This window comes from Suillus discolor, assembly GCF_016758755.1.
Source record: "Suillus discolor strain FC423 chromosome Unknown F5147scaffold_42, whole genome shotgun sequence".
NCBI lineage: Eukaryota > Fungi > Basidiomycota > Agaricomycetes > Boletales > Suillaceae > Suillus > Suillus discolor.
The window spans coordinates 336,286-355,230 of NW_024541289.1; the positions used below are offsets into that span (position 1 = coordinate 336,286).

An 18,945-nucleotide genomic window follows, 5' to 3' on the forward strand; every position below is an offset into this window, starting at 1 on the left:
ACCCGTACCCGTGACCCGCGCGGGTTACACGGATCCCTAGGCGGCGGGAAAGAGGGTGGGGCGGCGGGCGTTATCAAGATGATGGCGGGGTGAGCTAAGTCACAACTTGAAGCTCAGTCACATCGTCCCGATTTGGAATTAACTCCGCTTTAATCTGGCCGGGCGGCTGGCACACCCCCATTAGAGTTTCCATTTCCCGGACGTCCTCCAAGTTTCTACATCTACCTACCGTTACCCCGTGACCCCAACTGGCACAAGTAGTGGTGTGTCTCATAATTATTTTATATCATACGAGCGTATCTTCGCAAGTCGAGTTCTGGTGAGTTTCGAACGCTGTTTCCCCGTCCCAGGATGATCGCGGGTCGGTTCGCAATTGGTAAGAAATATCAGTTGTTGGTGTCTAACAGACCCACCTAAACATCCGCGTTTTTTCGTTTGCTACCAGTACGAAGTCTGTCTACAGTTCGTCCTCTGGAAGGGTTCCGTACGATTGGCACTGGGATATATCTGCGGGATAACCACGAACAATGTCAAGATACCAGGTCTCCGAAGTGAGTCGGCGTCCGTTATTAGCAAGATAGCTGATGGGCATCCTGTATAGTGTCGTTTTGATATTCGGATGGCGTAAATTCCTGAATTTGCGTTCTTTAGTCCATGTCTAATAATGTTGTCCGCAGTAGGAGCACATCCTAGACATTTGCGGAATTACACAAGTGCATATGCCAAATTATACCCAAAAGCGTCTCAGATCGTTGTTCAGTGCAATACCGACTTGCTCTGGACTACAAGGAGTGCTAGGGTGAGCACCTCACAGTAATTGTTCACTGTTGTCTTGTGGCCTCACAATCGAAAGTCACGGAAGCTCAAGCCTGTCATTGATGCCTTAGAAGCACTACATTGCTTACCATCCTCCTCTCCTGCCCAACGGCCTGCACGAATACTTACGCATGCATTTTCCAATGGTGAGTCCCCGGTTGGACTTAGAGACAGCTAAACACTGTACGGCAATACCAGGAGGTTCCCTGCAAATGACACTTCTTGGACATATTCTGCAGCAGAAATACAGTTCCGCACCAGTTCTAGGGTCTGTGAGCGCGTTGGTTCTTGACTCGTGCCCAGCAACGGGCGACCTAAAATCAATCAAACTATCTGTCAGAACTGCCATCCGGAACCCAATCGCCAGACGCATCGTACTCGCAATCGTACATACAATATACTCTGTTCGCTTCGGACTTTCTTTACTGTTCGGTAAGCAAATGATTATGTTGGAAAACCTCCAAATCGAAATGTGGAATCCCCGCATCCTATCGTGGATGGGCCTCCACACACCCCGCCTCTACCTTTTTTCGCGCAACGACAAATTGATTTCGTGGCAAGAGGTCACACGACATGCCGAGATTGCGAAGGAGCGCGGAATGGATGTACGTTGCGAGCTGTTTGAAGAGAGCGCACATGTAGCGCACGCGCGGGTCGAACCAGAGAGGTATTGGTCTTCAGTGCAGAAGGTCTGGGCTGTCGCAGCCAAGGAGGAAAGGGAGGATTAGGGAATATATTTGGTTGTTTATATAGTTCTTGAATTTTGTCCAAAGGTCGCATGTTCGCCAGCTTGACACCCTTGAGCGAGAGCGAGACCACATCACCACCAGTACTTCATTATTACACTAATAATACGATATGCTGATATGCTGAACTTGTATCTACCGAACAGATTCATATGCTACTAAGTATGTCATATTGACATGATGACAGACAGCGAAATGAGAAATGCAATGACTGCAGAAATAACGATACAATGGGTTCCAATAGATTCAATCGAAGGTGATACACTCATGTTGCTTTGCGACCTGTTGCATATTATTTCAACGAGTTAAACAAGTCAGTAATTACCAACTCACTAGGCTCCCAACCCAGATGTTGCAGCTTTCCGCTCTCAACATTGTCGATGAACTGAGTCATCATCTTTTCGTACGGCTTGAACATGGCATCAAACTCCGCACGTGTACTGGGCTTGCGTGTTGAGCCTGGACGATGTGATGTGATGCTATGATGTATGTCTTTTGCCAATTGCTTTGCTGGAGATGGTATCGTCACAGGAACATGACGCAGCTAAAACACGTTCAGTTACAAAATGTGCTATGGCTGCTGCAAGTAATACTCACAGGTCTGGGTCCATCCAAAGAAGGCTTTCGCACAAACGGCGGATTCAGTTCATCAAGCACGTCTGGACCCACCGCCGCATGTTGTGGCAAGCTTGTGTGGGACACAGGTGCTGTGTGAGTTGGCCAGAGAGGACTTGCTGGGGAAGGCTCCTCTTTTGTTGCAATCAATGGCAATGACATGTCACGAGCATGAGGAGGTGATAACGACCTTGCAGGTGTGGGAAGATGAGGAAGTGGTGCGGTGGGTGATACACTCATAGACTGTTCCGAAGTCCCTCGCAGTGGCGCGGTCTTTGCTTGATGGTATAAGACCCACTTGCTGACTTGCTCAGGTTCTGCCTTGATACATACGGACCAGATATCAATCATTTCTTTCTTGGGGAACGGATTGTTTCGCAGCAATGGCCTGAGTATATCGAGTTGCTCCGATGTGAAATTCGTGAACACTGTTCGGCAAGATCATGACGTAAATCAAAGGGTACACATATGGGCGTGTTCGGGAGGAAGAACACGCACGGATATTGTCATCGTCTTGCATTGATTTCTTCCTTACAGAAGCGCGGTAGCGCGTGAACCACGTGTTTATATGTTTGGCTTCGGTCTGACCACATCCGTGCAAGCGTCGCACCTGGTCAAGCAAATGTTGTCTTTGGTATGAATCTGGGTGCATCGAAACATGCTCGGCAAAATCTGGATAGAAAGTGTCAGCACGCCTCTAGAGTCTAGTATTGGGTTTGACATGCCACCGTGCCTCAGCAGAGGCACAACTGGGCGGACCGTTTCGCTTGGTGTGAATGGATGGAGGACGGCTCACCTTTTAGGAGCTTTCTAGCTTCTGAGCTCAATCGTTGGCGTTTGGCACCTGCTACTGATGTCTCAGCGTGATGAGAATCTCCCTCCATGTCGTTTGAATGGAAGGGGGAGGAAAGAAAAGATATTTCATGTAAATTGAATGGGGGTGCGGCGACCGTTGTATAAGTAGCAGTGTGAGCCACTCTTTGTGGATCCTTAGGTAAAACTAACCCGTAGGTCCGTATTTGAACACTAAAAATAACGCAATTTTCTTTAACCTTTCTTTTCAAAATTTACCATATGGATAACGATGCCGTGACGTCGGGAACGTCAGACAGGGCAAACCCGGCCCATTTTCTTGGATGTTACGAAGTCTCAGTCCGAGACACTTCTTCCTGATAATCGAGTTTGATCGAGGCAGTCAAGGCATGGCTGACACTAATACATAACTCATAAGTCAACTAGTCAACCCTGCATGCTTTTGCATGCAGGCGAGCCACGAGGAAAACACCTACATTGTGCATGTTCTGCTTGCAGGTGAGTCATGTGCTGGCCTCACTGTGAAGTAGGGTATCAGAACCCTCATTTTTCAGGTCCTTTACATGCATTCAGGTACTTGCGGATCTACATGGGATCTCTGGCTGTTACTGCCATGAGGTCTCAAACACAACTATCTTCTGTCGGTATGACAAATGTTTGGGGGCAACCTCACAATCTTTTTTGCAAAGTGTCAAAATATTTGAAGCATTAAAGCGATAAAGATCGAGCACGGATGTGTATTTTTCCTTGACCTGTTTCCGGCGGCGGCGATGGCAGTTGATCCGCTATCTCTTGTAATCGACGACCTTGAACTCTCTTCATCTCTTTATCAACAGCGAAATTCCATGCAGTCTTCACAGGCCCGACTTCCGATTTCAGCTTATTCTCCACAACGACATCTTCCATTTCCATGGTCAAAGTATGCATGATATCACTCTTGAGTATCTCGCGCGGCCGAGGTAGTGTGCTCAACTCAGAAGTGACCATAGGTGTCTCATGGATTGCGAGCAATTCCGTATCCAGCATAATCGACACTAGAGTCAGAAGAAATATTGGTGTATACCAGAACTTAATGGATGTGCCAAGAAAGGTAATGGCCCACTTACACTCCCGTTCTGTGTTCTTTGCCAGCGCACCAAGTCTCTCGGCCATAGCACGTACGATCTGCTGATCCATGATAGGATCTCCCTGCATCAGCGAGGGAAACAGGACCGGGGCCACACGGGACAATGCAACTGAAAGGAAAAAGAAGACCTGATGGAGGAGAAGAATATGTTGGTATACGATCCGTTTAGGAAATACTACATCAAGGATCGTAGCGTGCGAGGTTGCTGCATCAACAAAGGTGCTCGGTGGTGATGTGGAGGGCGAGGGGGCAAGGAGGAGATAAAGCTCTGATGCAAAAAGGCAAAGAAAAAGAAGATAACGCCACTTGAAACAGGCACAAAGAAGCTGGTCAAATTGAGCAGCACAACGAGTATCCTGAGTACTTACTGCTGCTATTGGACTAGGTTTTCCGATAGCTGAAAAAAGAATGAGACCAGCACCAGTCATAATGTGATACAATGATGAGCTCAGTAGCCCGCGTCGGAGATACTCGCGCATCGTCGTGCACTCTTTCCATTGCAGAACATCAGGTCCAAATCTGAAATATAGACATGAGGTGACCAAGCCATACCACTCTCAAGACCACTGACCTATCGTACGCAAACCTGACCACCGGGTTCTTTAAGGCTTCGAAAGCATCTCTTACCTCGATGAACAATGCTTCTCCTGACGGACCTACTCGATCTGGGTGATATTTCCTTGCGAATCCGCGAAATGCCGTTTTTAGGGTAGCATCATTAGAGTTCGGATATACGCCGAGAAGCTCGTAAAAGTTGCTTGTGATACGTCCGGAAGCATCCAGGAAGTTATAGATGAGATAACAAAGAACGACTGTTGCGAAAGTAAGTCGGTAGTGTAATGCATAAGTAGGTGTTCGCGGATCAGGCGGAGGTCGGTGAAAGATACTAGAATATATCCGGTGAATTACACGAAGAGCTTGTTTTGTTGCAAAATCTGGGAGGTACGACCAGCCGATGATGCGGAAGAGCGCTGCGGACATTAATAAGCGATCTAGGGATACTGTAGTTTGCATCAGTCAGACTGTAAGGATGGACATCAATGAAAACAAGGAAGCTCAGGGCTGCAAGCAGCCAGGATGATCTCATGTCCTTGACTATAGGCGCGCCACATGTCCGCCGGAACTCGTGCCTGCAGTTTGTTCGCACATAACCACGCACCCAAACATATATCTTGAGTCTGGGCACTTTATAATGTGCGTACCCGTGCAAAGACAGGTAAATCTTGCGTTTGATAGAAATCCACATCTAGAGACCACCCGTGACAGACAAAATCTCTGCTGCCAGGGCTCGGCTAAAACGCCTACAATTCATCTGCAACTTTGCAATCATCTAGGACTGCAAAAGATACAATGACTGCGAAGTGACGGCTCTGCCTTTGCTAGCGAGTTGTGGGCCTTTCAGTCTCGCTAGCCAATGAGAGTCACATAATGTCGGTCTGGCCTTACAATGCAATGCGGTAAGTTTGGGCAAGGCAATGGGAAACAGACGCATTTGGGCTCAAGAGCCAGGGACAGGGCGCATTACGGTCAAGGTCGACCCTTTTACTAGGACATCGTTGCAAACAAGATAGAGGTATGATCACTTGCCTATCTATGTGAGACCGAAATGCTCGCCAGAAGCCAGAGAAACTCTTGTCGTTAACAATACGAGGTTATAAGCCTAGAAGCTGTCGTCTAGCATGAAATAAAGGTAGTTGGTGGGGTGCCCTGCTGTGTACTGAAGGAGAGAAGGCGTGTGAATATTTTGCCTCATGACAACAACTGTTTGAACACGTCGGCACGTTAATCTCCTACGCTTGCTCCACGACGCTCAAATTTTAGGACCATCGTTCGGAGAACTGCAGCACGTTGTTGGAGGATATAGGAGTGGACACGTCAAAACATGAACATTTTTCGGTTGTTTGGTTCGCGTTCGCGCTGTGTAAGCTATCTGGAAAGCTAACAGATCGTGGTTGTAGGGGATTTGGCCCACTTGGCCTCTATATTCATCCTTATTCAGAAGATTCAGACGACCAGGTCATGCAGGGGTGGGTTTGCTTTGGATTTGCTGATCTGTCGTTGCTCAGGCGTGTCACTTGTATATCTACTAGGTATTTCCTTCAAGACACAGGCTCTCTACGCCCTCGTATTCGTGACACGCTACATTGACCTGCTATTCCGCTGGGTGTCCATTTACAACTTCGTGATGAAGGTTTTCTTCATAAGCAGTAGTTGTTATATCCTCTACCTCATGAAGTACCGTTTCCGGTGTGTTTTCACTTGGTGTCCGCCTTTTGCATGAATATTGACCGTGATTTTGACAGTCCAACGCACGACCCCTCCATTGACACATTCAAGGTTGAATATCTCCTTGGGCCATCCTTCGTTCTCTCGCTGATATTCAACTACGCATTCGAGCCAACCGAAATTCTCTGGACGTTCTCTATATATCTCGAATCTGTCGCGATTTTCCCCCAGTTGTTCATGTTGCAGCGTACTGGCGAGGCAGAGACAATTACAACGCACTACCTGGCCGCTCTTGGTCTTTATCGTGCTCTGTACCTTCCCAACTGGATATATAGGTACGCACGCGTATAATGGATTTTGTTCATGACTGAACGATTTTACCCTCCAGATACTTTACTGAGGACGTGGTGGATCCCATAGCTGTCACAGCTGGACTGGTGCAAACCGGGCTTTACCTCGACTTTTTCTACGTCTACTTTACAAAGTGCGTTTTTTTCATGATTCCTGCGCCAAATGTACGCTTACCAATGACGTCATTCCCAGAGTCCTCCACGGTCAGAAGTTCGAGCTTCCGGCATGAGTTGGCGTATTTTGGTCTATCGGAGTCTGACATGTCATTAATCAGAGCTTTGCCTACTACGAACCGCTCTTGGACATACACGTATGCTTCGGAGACCATAGAATTTTGCAGTGCATAGCAAACGAGATATTCGAGTTATCGCCTCCGTAGCTCATAGTTCGTTAGTGGCCTAAGCATGTCACATGTCTCGGCTGAATCGGCGTCAGGGTCCAGCGCGGATCCTTCCACTGGAGCATTCATTGAGCCAGGGTTTCTAGCCATCCTCAGTGATAATCATTATCGTCCTAAACATCGTGTATCACAGCGTCGTCGACACTGGGGACAATGCTTGGAGTTTATGATGAACCATATAACTTGACAGGGAGAAGAATTGGCCATGGCAAAGGCTCCGGCGGTGTCGGCGGGGCAAGCTCGGACAAGGAAGCCTTCGAACTTGCTTCAAGACAATAACCTTCCCAAGCTGTGATTGAAAGTTGCAACGTTGAACAGCGGATCAGAGATACATGGTGCCGGAGGTTCGATAAGATCACGAGCATTAATTCCGCGACGTTATACGCTACCGCGATGCTCGGTCCTTGGCGGAACACCACGGCATCCGGTACTCGCGAGGATGTAATTTAGGTATGATAACAGTTTGAAATCGATAGAACATAACGTTTAAACACTAGGCTTGAAATGATGCCCATCCCACTCGTCGACTAACGTATTAGCTAGTACATCTTGTTATATCAATAAATTCTTAAATTTTGCCTGCTGAACTCACTTGATACGAAGAATAAGTATATTGAATTTGAACTGCCCCATGCATAAAATAATTTAAATCATGAATGTAATGATAGAGACAGTATCGGGGAGTTCGCATGAGTGGGCAGGAGGTGTTGGGGCACAAGACAGTCCAGACATGGGTGGCGGCAAGCACAAGGTGTGGGAGGGCTCGTGTAAGACGGTACGAGAGCACGCTAGAGGGGGCGCTCAATTGGTCCATTAGTTATGAGGAATGAAAAAAAAAATGCAAGCACCAGATGCAGGGGAGTAGTAGTTGAGCATGTAACAACAGAGCAATGGAAAGCAGGAAGGTGCAACGGAAGTGCTGTCCAGATATTCTAGTGCAACAGAAATAAACAGAAGAAATAAAAATAAAGACGAGATGTAATGTGGGTACGAGGAGCGGGAGTATAGGACTTTGGCCCCAGAGTACTTCTACGTGGAATAGCCCCAGATTGGCTAGTTCCCTGATGCTTTTCATTTTGACGAGTTGGATCGGGTACATATATGCCGGTCGAACAATGAGGTTAAGGTGATTAAATCATTACACTCAGACGGGGTGACATATCGTACACATAGTCTACATGCATAGCCTAGAGTTTTGCCAGCTCTCCCGGTGGTAATGGCATTGTAACCGGCAGAACTGACCCCAAGTAGTTCTGCCCCCCACACTAACCACTGAGCGCTCGAACACTGAAGTGAAAGTTATATACAATGCCCGGGTGCTACCCACCCGACCCGCACCCCTGCTGTACTAGGAGTCCGAGTCCCGACCCATGCGAGTCCTACCAGGGCACCCTCTACCCATGTCGGGCACTAACTTGAAGCAGATTTTGTCACGTAGGCTAAGAGATGTTTCCCGCTAGATTGTCAATCAGGTCACTGAGCGCATCAGTAAATTCACACATTGCTTGAACTTCCTTTTTTGCAACTTGCTGCCGGGTAATTCCAAAAAAGGAGCGGAAAAGTCATTCATAAGAACAGTGACACCAACTTGCCATCAACTTGCCACAAGGCAATTTAAGTCGAAAAAGTAGATGCCTCCTCTTGACTTCGACTTTTTTCAAACTTTTTGTTGGCTTTTTTGGCACTTATTTGTAAAATAGCCCACATTGCAAGTAGTGCAAGTTGGGGCTACTTATTTCACACTTGTTTCGACAAAAATGACAAAATATTGCATTCAAGGATAATTACATGATAGGACTACTAAGTACTAGTGGGGAAACAATACAACTACTTGTGGCAGTGGCGACTAGATGCAGAAACGAACTCAAAGAATGGGGAGCCAGCAGCAGCAAATTTTGAAGAGGGTGAAAGGCGGGATGCAAGGAATGAAAGGCGGCATACAAGGCAGACGGCACATGAGGCAAGCGGCAGACTGCAATGAAGCAGACGCTATTAATAAAAGGAAGTAAAACAAATGAAAAAAACTTACTTGGAGGTATGCGAAAGGACAGGCGAAGTTTGGACACTGAGGCAAGCGGACATTATTAGTCAAGGGAAATTTAAAAAAATGAAAAAAAACTTACTTGGAGGTACATGAAAGGACGGGCGAAGTTTCAGATGCTGAGGCAAGCAGACATTATTAGTAAAAGAAAATACAACAAATAAATAAAAACTTACTTGGAGGCCATGCGAAAGGACGGGCGAAGTTTCAGACACAGACATTTTTAGTAAAATGGAAAAAAAAACAAATAAAAAAACTTACTGGGAGGTGTGTGAAAGGGTGCGAGACCATGAGAGTGAAGTTTCAGACACTGAGGTATGGAGGTATGTGAGATGATGCATGGAAGTTAGATTGAGAGTCAGACAAGGTTGAACGTTAACGTTGAGAGTGAACTTCGTGTGAAAAACTGACGTGGTTCAAATATGACACGTGACGCGTGATGGTTCACAGCGCTCATTTTTGACAAATCCTGAAACTGCATGCGCCCATCTTTGTCATACTGACTTTAGCTTCATGCAGATTGAAGGAATCGGTTTGTATAGTTTGGGTTTGGGTACTGTACGTGCATCTATCAATTGTTCTTTCAATTTTTGCTAACTGCAGCCCTCCACACACCCCCCGGCACATCTCTCGCATCCTCCCAATCCAACCATGCCCAACTGCACCCTCCAGCACCCATACCTGGCGCCCTCCAGCACCCTCCTTGTTCGAGTTCGAGCCACGCTGATCCAAGTCATTGCCACCGCTCGCAGGAAGTGAGTGTGTCGATCCTCGTTTGAGCAAGACCCATGCTGATCTAAGTCGTTTCCTGCTGTTCACAGTTCGTGAGTCTGTCGATCCCCCTTCGAGCAAGACCCATGCTGATCCAAGTTGTTTCCTGCTGTTTGCAGTTCATGAGTCTGTCGATCCCCCTTCGAGCTCAAGCCACGCTGATCCAAGTCATTTCCCGCTGTTCACAGTTCGTGAGTCTGTCGATCTCGTTATTGTGTTGCTACTACTGATATACATTGTACCTACACCCATATGTCTAGTACATGAATACATGGGTCACGAGTTACTACCTGCCGCGGGTTACATACCAAGTTGAACTACTTATTTACTTGCTGTACTTATTTCTGTTTCGAATACTTGAACTGACTTTTTTGATCTTATGCTACTTTTCGGCACTTGTGTGTCATACACTTCCTTTTTTGACTTGTGAAAACAAACAGCCAAGTGAATAAAGGTGAATAAGTGTCAATAAGTTAAAAATAAGTTTTAATTTTCGAAAAAAGGTCTGCCAAGAAATGTGTGAATTTACTGATGCGTGCCGTCACGGTTACACTTCGGTCCATCATACTTCATTCACGTGCATGGACTTGTCCGGCCCTCCCGGGCTTCCTCGGCTCTGCTTACTAGTAGATGCATGTTTGTATACGTCTCACTACGACCGAGAGATTGCGATCATGATGATGTTTGGTATGTGTGCTAGCCTGCAATGCTTGACTGTGCCCGTATACCGGTTGACCTGGTGAGCAGTCTCTCGTAGTCAAACCTTGAGCTTGAATCCTCAACTGGGTACTAGTAGGTGCTGTGGCTACTATCTGAGGTAAATCTCTGCGCTTAATATCAAAGAATTTCTATCACGAAAGGCTCTAGATATTGTTCAAGTTGTTTCCTAAAAAGCTTCGATGATCCTGTTACGGAGGCAGCGCCGGCTAGGGCTTTTGAAGATACCGAGTGCTCTCCCCAAAGCTACCATACAATTCATATTCAACCAACCACTCCTCAGAGAGCTGTTTATGAACCAGCGTTGGACAAGTATTCAGACTTATCATTGAACGAAATATGTTTGGGGCACAAAAGGTTTTCAGTCACACGCTGCCTTGCCTTGGTTCTCGGCGGCCAGCAAGTCACCAGCGCACTTTTCTAATTAATCTGCTGAACCCGGTTGGCACGAAACCATGATGATAAGCACCGCAATTAACGTAACCGCTATATAGCAAGAACTTACCGGTTCACTGATTCCTACTATTTTGGCAGTTACATTTCGCTTCAAGCCTTCGATGGACTCGGAGCGCCCAGTTATTATAGCACTGCGGACCGACAATCCCTAAAAAATTACGCTTTCCACAAGTGAGATTGGCGATGGAGGCACTGTTATTTGTTGAGCCCCCTACATAGTACGTTGCCGCTTCGAAAGGACCAGCGTCTGCATCATGTGTCATCTGATTCTATCGGGCGCGAAGGACCTCCGGTTATAATTGCAACAACGTTAGCGACCACTAATACTTCCCACTCTTGTAAGTAGTCTCGGGTGCCGGGACGTGCCCTGCATAGCATACAAGACTCTTGTTCTTCAATAAATCGACGTACACCGTAGAGTATAAGTACAGGGTACATGCAGTCCATTTCAGCCATTCCTCCACCAATCTTCTCTACAAGTTTTCACAATGATCATGAACAACCTGTCCACATCCACCCTCGATGGCAAAGTAGTACGTGCTTGTGTTTTGATACGCTTTCATGTCCTCATTTTAATGGCGAATAGGCTCTAGCAGGCATCCGCCACTCCGTCGCCCAATTTCTTCAACGTTGCGGCTTGCAATATAAGAATATCACACTCGACGAAGCGTGGTTATCCGAATGCTCTAAGGAAGCCATCAACCGTGGCTATCCAATGGACGCCATCCAGCCATACATGGCTGTTGGCGTGGCCATAATGTCCAACGCTTACATCCACCTCCCAGACCATGCAACCAAGATATGGATCTGCCTCTTCACCGCCGTATGCACTTGCATCGACGACATGACCAAGTCAGAAGATCTAGTGCATTTGTACCGTTTCAACGAGCGGTTCATGAATTGCCAGCCACAGGGGCATCCAGTTATGAATGCGCTTGATGAGCTCATACGGGAGGTCACTTGCCATTATTCCGCGACGGTGTCAAATTTGATCGTCACGTCCTCGCTCGACTTCATGACTTCCAGCTTACTTGACAGTGAGACCAAAGATATGCCGGTATGTTATTTCTCCATAGAGGTAACTTCGATCCTTACCCCTTTGTGTGAACAGATCTCGCTGCAGGCTCCCTCGTACCCCGAGTTCTCTAGGCTGCTATCAGGCTTGTCGACTGCGTACGGACTCTGCATTTTCCCTTCCACACTCCCGCTTCGGGAATACGTTCAATGTATGCCGGATCTAGCCATAGTCATAAACCACACAAAGTAAGTAAATTTATGATTTTTGTATTAACCTTTCTAACCTGCCACGATTTAGTGATATATTGTCATACTACAAAGAGGAGATCGAATGCGAAACCGTCAACTACCTGTCACTTATGGCAGCATCTCGTGCTCTCACCAAAGAGGACGCTCTCTCTGAGCTTATCGAAACAACTGTACGAGCATATCACAATGTCCTCGAATTTCTAAGGCCGCGTCCTGTGGCATATAACGCTTATGTCGCGTTTTTCGATGGGTATGTCAAATTCCATGCTACCTTGAAAAGGTACAAGCTGGAAGAGGTTATGTCGGAGATGTCATCTTGATGGATATGGATAGCTTTCTTCTAGTACTTTTCAATCTTCTCTATGTTAGTCTCTTGAAGTGAAGCGCTAGCTATTACGTTTACTACTCGCAGTAATATCCTGTCTTTGTATTTGTTCAGAGTATAGAAATTAATACTCGGAGAGAGCAGAATCAATCGTGCTATACTTCAATACGAGCTCACGCCCGTTGTGCCTTCGGCACAAATCGAAGGAGCGCTACGCGCTCCTTCAGGGTAGGAAAATGAGTGTTGTTCCTTCGTCACAGGAAGCCAAGGAGGGCTACGCCCTCCTTTGGCTTCCTGGCCTCAGGCTGCATCCTAATAAATTGTGCATTTTGAATAATTTTGAAAATACATTTATGAGCAGTTCAAAAAAACTTAAAGTACAATCTACCACCACATAAAGTACATAGTAAGATCAGTCAGTTCTACATTCTTTGAGCAAAATTCTGACAAAATTACAAAATATATAACAGTATCATTGAATGTATTTATTTTCCCATCTTTGCCTGTCGGAAAAAAGTTCCCAAGGTTTTAAGGCCTTGCAAGACATTTTAATGCTCTATTTGGAGGGTGTCCTTATAAGGGCTTTTAAACAGGTAAGATAATATTTGAATGCCCATTAAAAGGCACTTATAAGGGCCCTTTTGATGACCTTACATTGAGTTTTGCCTCGCCATGCCTCAGAATGGCCCATTAAAATGCCTTGTAAGGCCCTCTTAAGGTGCTGAGCCAAACTTGTAATCCGGCAGTATTACAATGGTACCTAACTTTTTTCCAACACCTACCCACCTCCCGTCTCCCGTCTCCCGTCTCCCGTCTCCCGTCTCCCGTCTCCCGTCTCCCGTCTCCCGTCTCCCGTCTCCCGTCTCCCATCTACTCCCCATTCTCCCTGTTTGCTCATTCTCCCAGCAATTTTCCAATTTTCTTATATCTTTCATCTCCCAATTCTTCCCTTCCCCAGGTTTTGTCTCTCCATTGTCTTTTCCCTTCTTTTTCCCTTTTTATTTGTTTATTTTTGTCACTACCTTTTGTCATTCACCATCTCATTTTGACCATTTACTTTGTGTATATACAGTTGCTACAACACCTGCAGGAAAACACTCAAATTTCATGAATAAACATGGGTGCTGTTCTAATGGGCAAAGGAGATTGAGTCGGCGCTCAAAGGCCACGCGAGAAAACCACGCGAGAATTCCAAATCGAGGTTAAGCGAGCTAAGCGCAAACCACATGGCCTTTGGCGAAATATGCGAAATAGGCGCAAACCACGCGAGCGCCCGAACGTTCCCGCAACCGTCGCACTTTACTTCTTAGACGAGCTCACGCCCGTTGTGCCTTCGGCACAAATCGAAGGAGTGCTACGTGCTCCTTCAGGGGAGGAAAATGAGTGTTGTTCCTTCGTCACAGGAAGCCAAGGAGGGCTACGCCCTCCTTTGGCTTCCTGGCCTCAGGCTGCATCCTAATAAATTGTGCATTTTGAATAATTTTGAAAATACACTTATGAGCAGTTCAAAAAAACTAAAAGTACAACCTACCACCACATAAAGTACATAGTAAGATCAGTCAGTTCTACATTCTTTGAGCAGGATTCTGACAAAATTACAAAATATATAACAGTATCATTGAATGTATTTATTTTCCCATCTTTGCCTGCCAGAAAAAAGTTCCCGGGGTTTTAAGGCCTTGCAAGACATTTTAATGCTCTATTTGGAGGGTGTCCTTATAAGGGCCCTTTTGATGACCTTACGCCTCGCCATGCCTCAGAATGGCCCATTAAAATGCATTGTAAGGCCCTCTTAAGGTGCCGAGCCGAACTTGTAATCCGGCAGTATTACAATGGTACCTAACTTTTTTCTGACACCTACCCATCTCTCAATTGTCTCCTACATCCTCCAGTCTTCCATCTCCTGTCTCCTGTCTCCTGTCTCCTGTCTCCCGTCTCCCGTCTCCTGTCTCCCATCTCCTGTCTCTATGTCCTCCCATTCTCCCATTTTTGAGTCCACAGTCTTCAGTGTCTCCTTTGATTTTTATTTTTATTTTTTCACAACCTTCTGTCATTCATCTCCTGTCACCATATATTTGTTTTCCCCCTGTCTGTAATTGTATTATACATTGTTTCATTATTTGATGTATGTATACAGATACTACCATAACAATTACAGTAGGGAAAACCTCATCTGCCTTCCCCTGCTCAAACACATCTTTTTCATTATTTAATGCCATGTACATATACAGTTACCAACGTCGTGCTAAGTTCCCAACTGGCGACGCTATTTGAGTCGGCGCTCGAAAACACGTGACAAAACCACGCGAGTTTCCAAAAAGAGGTTTAAGCGAGCTAAGCGCAAACCACATGGCCTTTAGCGAAATAGGCGAAAGCCACGCGAGCGCCCGAGAGTTTCCGAAAACCGTCGTACTTTACTTCTTAGATTCTTAGATCAAGGACAAGGATTCATCGATTTACTGATGCCTTGCTGTGACTGTTAATTTTTGACCGTCGAGAGTCTGTGTGTAATAAGACACTTGAAGATGTGCAAATAATGGTGGAAGTGCGGATACACTTGTACAGTAATTGAGGGACAATTGGACATCATGGACCCTGAGTAGAAGTCTTCTGTGTCCATCTCATGACCTGGTATCCGATTCCCCGACTCCTAGGAGGGCTTTGTTTTGATTTCCCAGTCTTCTCGTAGTGAGGTGTATACCTCGTGAGCTTCATTCGGCATCGAATGTTCCATTTTTTGGGACTTCAAACCGACAGTCCGAGCACGGTCTGCAGCACCTGGCGGGTTTGCAAATCCTTTCGCACTAAATGGATCTTCATCAGCACGCCCTCCGAACCAGCAGGCAGCAGCACACCTCGTACCTCCTGAGTCTATTCCTCCTCATCCTCCGCAGTTCTTCGATAATCTCATGATGCTACCCAACCACCAACAATATGATGCATATGTACGCCCTAGTACCGGCACAGATCCATTATGCGTTCATTTCACAGTTTTGCAGATGTGACTTGGCCGCTTCGACACAACATCCGGTGTCGTCACAGTCGTCACCAGTTTCCGTCTCGGACATCTTGACATTCAATACTCAATGTTTTCCCTCGGCAGTCCTACCTCCATCACGTCCACTGAGGTATGCATTGGTCTACGGTCCACACGCTCTGGATTGTTTATCCGCCAACCTTCGGTTCTGCCTATACTCTAGCCTGAAGTCCGCTGGAAAGCGCACCCATTCTGATACAAGTGCCAAACTTACTTTCCAAGAACTTTTTTCCGATAGGATATAAGAGCAAGACCGCTATTAGCAGAATCAGAGCCACTGTTTTTCTTGACACATCCCATATAACCTAGCACGAACCATGCATTTCTCATTCCTCCGAGTCGTCGCAGTCGTTGCAGCTTTGACAAGATCTATGTCTGTCACCGCACAGCTCGTGGGACCGTAGGCAATCCTTGTAAGAATAGCAGCAATCCACCAGGCCTCGTATGCTGCGGTAACCTTCTGTGTAAGCCTGCTGTGAGTATGAGTCGTTCGCTTTGCATCCGAAATTCAACCCCACGACTCACCTTTGCGCCTTGTACAGCCCAAAAGTTCTTCCACGTACTGCGTGGAACCTTGAAAGTCCAGATGAACTTGGCGGACTGAGCATGTCACAATAGTGAGTCTTATCTCTTTCGCGTTGGCACAGTGCTTGATCGCACGATGTACAGTTCGTCGCGGCGTTGATGGATGTGCTCACTTTTATACAAATTTTCCTGACGCCTTAACCGGACTCCCGATTAAATTACTGTAGCGTTGATAGAAGACCTCGGGATCAGGCCTCATGTCATTCAACTTGTATACAGTAAAAGTAGAAGAAAATTGATGTCTTCAGCCAACATTGAAGTAGGTGTACGTGACATTGAAGATCATTCGAAAGAAGGGGCTGGTGTCGAGGCATTGGAACAAGAACTAAAGAACAAGCCTCGGCGTCGTGAAGAGAACCACCAGTGATAGTGAGGTACAAATAGTGTGGCTGTCCATATGGAATACTGCTAGTCCACGAGAATTAGAATTTGCGGCGAGCCGACCATGATTGCAGAGAGTGTGACGAGGTAGTCGGTCGTAGTCCCCAAATCCAACTAATGGAAGATCATGTATGCGGGTGTTCGCTTGGATGGGCAGAGTCCTTCATACCTTTGCGTTCGACGAGAATAACCGAACGTGGCTTTGACTGACTGCTGTTACAGATTAGCACGCACTTGGCACGCACATCATGTTGGATTCAATCGAATAGAGTTTTCGACAGCAAGATTCGCTTGAGAAATGAATGATGTTTTCACTGACTAACAGATCAGCACGCAAGATTCAACAATTCGGCAGGCGATCCAAAGGAATCGGGGACTGGCGCCCGCGCCGTTACGATTGATATCATTCTAGTGGTGCATGACTGAGTCCACTTGAACGTGTTGCTTGTACATGTTTTCATTTTCGGCGGACTTTGAAGCATACCGGCATCGCGGCGCTTGAGTAGGTTGCGGCAAGCATCCCGCACACGACTCTGAGACCTCCACTTTCTTTCTTCAGCTTACGAGTCGCAATGATACGCTACTTTTCCGTATGCTATCTTGCATATATACTTTTTACAAGCCTCCCATGCGTCCTCGGTAAAACGGACACGACGGTGAACAACAAAACAATTGACCGAGTGAGTTGTAACATTTATGACGTGTGAGCAGGAACAACCTTGTTTTGGGCTTGCTTCACTTCTCTGTCAGTGGACAAAGCCAGAATATCTCATTGTTTTCATCCATCCAAGACCATACAGCTTCGGACGCATTCAATATTTCCTCCATACATTGATCAGGACCTGCAAAATCGGTGAGACAGAGATGTTATGTCCTCAAGATGCAGTCTTACACCTACTTAACTTTCAGTTGGTGGGATTTCGGTGCAGATGCATATATTGTGAGCCCAGTCGGTTTTCAAAAGCGACCTCTTGTATTCTAACATCACGTAGAACACCAACAAACATATTCGTCTCGCACGCGCTCGCCCATCTCAAATGGTGCGCTAGACACGTTAACCAAGCTTCTCTTTAATTCATGTTTTGCATTAGGGATGGCTCTGGTCACGCATGCCAGTTGACTGCTTCCAATTTTATTGTTGAGGTAGAATTTAAAGTAAGCGGCAATATTCTGATTTTTTCAGCGTGTCCAAACAGGCTATTAGGTCACTGGTGAATCAACCCACTTGTACGGAGATGGAATGGCTATCTGGCTCACAAAGGACCGAGCTGAACCAGGTCCTGTCTTCGGTAGTAAAGGTCAGTTCTAGTCTTACTATGGTTACCTTGATTTGACATCAGTTTCCCTCCCAGATAACTTCGAAGGGCTTGGTGTCTTTTTGGACACGTAAGTCACCGAACCGTTATGTTTGACGTTGCCCTTCTCACCTATGATGCAGTTATGCAAACTCTCGGCATCCGTATGGCTTTCCCCGCGTTATTTCAATGTTGGGAGATGGTCAGACGCCTTACGACCAAGCGCATGATGGTGAGGCCAACAGCCTAGGCTCGTGTTCAGCCAATTTCCGTCGTACGAACGTGATCACGAAGCTCAAGATCACCTACGTGAAGGATACCTATCTTGATGTGCGTCTGGATGCTTGCACTGTCAGTCACTCTTTCTCACGCAATTGTAAGATAGGTCAAGGTCCACTATCGAGCCTGTGCGTACATTTCTTTTGATTGGAGAATTAACACTAACAAACACACAGGGGATGACTGGTCTGACTGTTTCCGCCTCACGGGTATAAGTCTTCCCCCCGCTCCATACATCGGCATAACCGCAATGACAGGCGAAGTATTTGATTCACATGAGTACGTCTTGCATTCGCCAACAGGTGCCTCCCGTTGACACACTCCTTAGTGTAATTTCTGTGACGACGTGGTCCGCAATTCTGTCGGCCTCTGATGCGCAGCGCAACAAGTTTGGCGCCAGTGGGAAGGGTACGTTCTCACGCAAGTCCGGAGCTGAGTCGCAGGGCGGCTCGTGGCTCGGCTTTATCTTCAAAATACTGCTCTTTGTGGCCGTCTGTGCAGGTGCTTCGTATGGGTATAAAACCTACACGCTTAATAAGAGGAGGGGTTATGGTGGTTCTGCATTTGGGGGCTTGGGTTACGAGAGCCGGAGGCGGTTCTGAGAGATTATGTCGAGCTCGTGTACATTCTGACTTCATTCAATGAAATCACTGAGACGGGTTTGCAGGTCTTAGGGACCGAATTTCGATCCCATCAGGA

At 46.6% G+C, this 18,945-nt stretch overlaps 7 protein-coding genes across 7 annotated transcripts; 4 read left to right on the forward strand and 3 right to left on the reverse strand.

Annotated features, from left to right (window-relative positions):
• The first annotated feature begins 186 nt into the window (after positions 1-186).
• Positions 187-1,644, forward strand: F5147DRAFT_705079 (uncharacterized protein). The gene is made up of 6 exons (XM_041437935.1): positions 187-376; positions 446-551; positions 602-624; positions 678-799; positions 854-962; positions 1,015-1,644. The coding sequence occupies exons 1-6, from the start codon at positions 352-354 to the stop codon at positions 1,542-1,544; spliced, it is 915 nt and encodes a 304-aa protein (XP_041290805.1). The 5' UTR covers positions 187-351; the 3' UTR covers positions 1,545-1,644.
• On the reverse strand, positions 1,622-3,186 carry F5147DRAFT_705088 (uncharacterized protein). The gene is made up of 5 exons (XM_041437936.1): positions 2,974-3,186; positions 2,676-2,849; positions 2,160-2,605; positions 1,896-2,106; positions 1,622-1,844 (listed from the first exon to the last, which is right to left on the reverse strand). Exons 1-5 carry the CDS (start codon positions 3,059-3,061, stop codon positions 1,828-1,830), a joined length of 936 nt encoding a protein of 311 aa, XP_041290806.1. The 5' UTR covers positions 3,062-3,186; the 3' UTR covers positions 1,622-1,827.
• A 512-nt stretch (positions 3,187-3,698) lies between these two features.
• On the reverse strand, positions 3,699-5,097 carry F5147DRAFT_580290 (DnaJ-domain-containing protein; the record flags this gene model as incomplete). Its single annotated transcript, XM_041431535.1, has 4 exons — positions 3,699-4,024; positions 4,097-4,421; positions 4,485-4,635; positions 4,688-5,097. 4 exons carry the CDS (start codon positions 5,095-5,097, stop codon positions 3,699-3,701), a joined length of 1,212 nt encoding a protein of 403 aa, XP_041290807.1.
• A 799-nt stretch (positions 5,098-5,896) lies between these two features.
• Positions 5,897-7,090, forward strand: F5147DRAFT_272843 (ER lumen protein retaining receptor-domain-containing protein). The gene is made up of 6 exons (XM_041428973.1): positions 5,897-6,020; positions 6,075-6,143; positions 6,207-6,363; positions 6,420-6,677; positions 6,731-6,826; positions 6,886-7,090. Exons 1-6 carry the CDS (start codon positions 5,999-6,001, stop codon positions 6,920-6,922), a joined length of 639 nt encoding a protein of 212 aa, XP_041290808.1. The 5' UTR covers positions 5,897-5,998; the 3' UTR covers positions 6,923-7,090.
• Positions 7,091-7,539: 449 nt separating this feature from the next.
• Positions 7,540-7,951, reverse strand: F5147DRAFT_272867 (uncharacterized protein). The gene is made up of 2 exons (XM_041428974.1): positions 7,686-7,951; positions 7,540-7,632 (listed from the first exon to the last, which is right to left on the reverse strand). The coding sequence occupies exons 1-2, from the start codon at positions 7,905-7,907 to the stop codon at positions 7,621-7,623; spliced, it is 234 nt and encodes a 77-aa protein (XP_041290809.1). The 5' UTR covers positions 7,908-7,951; the 3' UTR covers positions 7,540-7,620.
• Positions 7,952-11,679: 3,728 nt separating this feature from the next.
• Positions 11,680-12,664, forward strand: F5147DRAFT_580226 (terpenoid synthase; the record flags this gene model as incomplete). Its single annotated transcript, XM_041431531.1, has 3 exons — positions 11,680-12,135; positions 12,190-12,341; positions 12,394-12,664. Coding segments are annotated over 3 exons (879 nt in total), but the record flags the coding sequence as incomplete, so codon positions are not given.
• A 4,580-nt stretch (positions 12,665-17,244) lies between these two features.
• Positions 17,245-18,848, forward strand: F5147DRAFT_746662 (concanavalin A-like lectin/glucanase domain-containing protein; the record flags this gene model as incomplete). The annotated part of the gene is made up of 10 exons (XM_041439868.1): positions 17,245-17,352; positions 17,464-17,525; positions 17,582-17,612; positions 17,665-17,712; positions 17,764-17,787; positions 17,877-17,980; positions 18,111-18,297; positions 18,353-18,374; positions 18,423-18,525; positions 18,575-18,848. 10 exons carry the CDS (start codon positions 17,245-17,247, stop codon positions 18,846-18,848), a joined length of 963 nt encoding a protein of 320 aa, XP_041290811.1.
• Between the last annotated feature and the right edge of the window lie 97 nt (positions 18,849-18,945).

Coding starts and splice junctions, on each gene's coding strand:
- F5147DRAFT_705079 (XM_041437935.1), top strand. CDS start 352: ATGATCGCGGGTCGGTTCGCAATTG. Junction 377..445: donor CGCGGGTCGGTTCGCAATTG/GTAAGAAATATC, acceptor GTTTGCTACCAG/TACGAAGTCTGTCTACAGTT. Junction 963..1,014: donor TACGCATGCATTTTCCAATG/GTGAGTCCCCGG, acceptor CGGCAATACCAG/GAGGTTCCCTGCAAATGACA.
- F5147DRAFT_705088 (XM_041437936.1), bottom strand. CDS start 3,061: ATGGAGGGAGATTCTCATCACGCTGAGACATCAGTAGCAGGTGCCAAA. Junction 2,850..2,973: donor AGCTAGAAAGCTCCTAAAAG/GTGAGCCGTCCT, acceptor CTTTCTATCCAG/ATTTTGCCGAGCATGTTTCG. Junction 2,606..2,675: donor GCAAGACGATGACAATATCC/GTGCGTGTTCTT, acceptor CTTGCCGAACAG/TGTTCACGAATTTCACATCG.
- F5147DRAFT_272843 (XM_041428973.1), top strand. CDS start 5,999: ATGAACATTTTTCGGTTGTTTG. Junction 6,021..6,074: donor GAACATTTTTCGGTTGTTTG/GTTCGCGTTCGC, acceptor TCGTGGTTGTAG/GGGATTTGGCCCACTTGGCC. Junction 6,144..6,206: donor GACGACCAGGTCATGCAGGG/GTGGGTTTGCTT, acceptor TATATCTACTAG/GTATTTCCTTCAAGACACAG.
- F5147DRAFT_272867 (XM_041428974.1), bottom strand. CDS start 7,907: ATGGACCAATTGAGCGCCCCCTCTAGCGTGCTCTCGTACCGTCTTACA.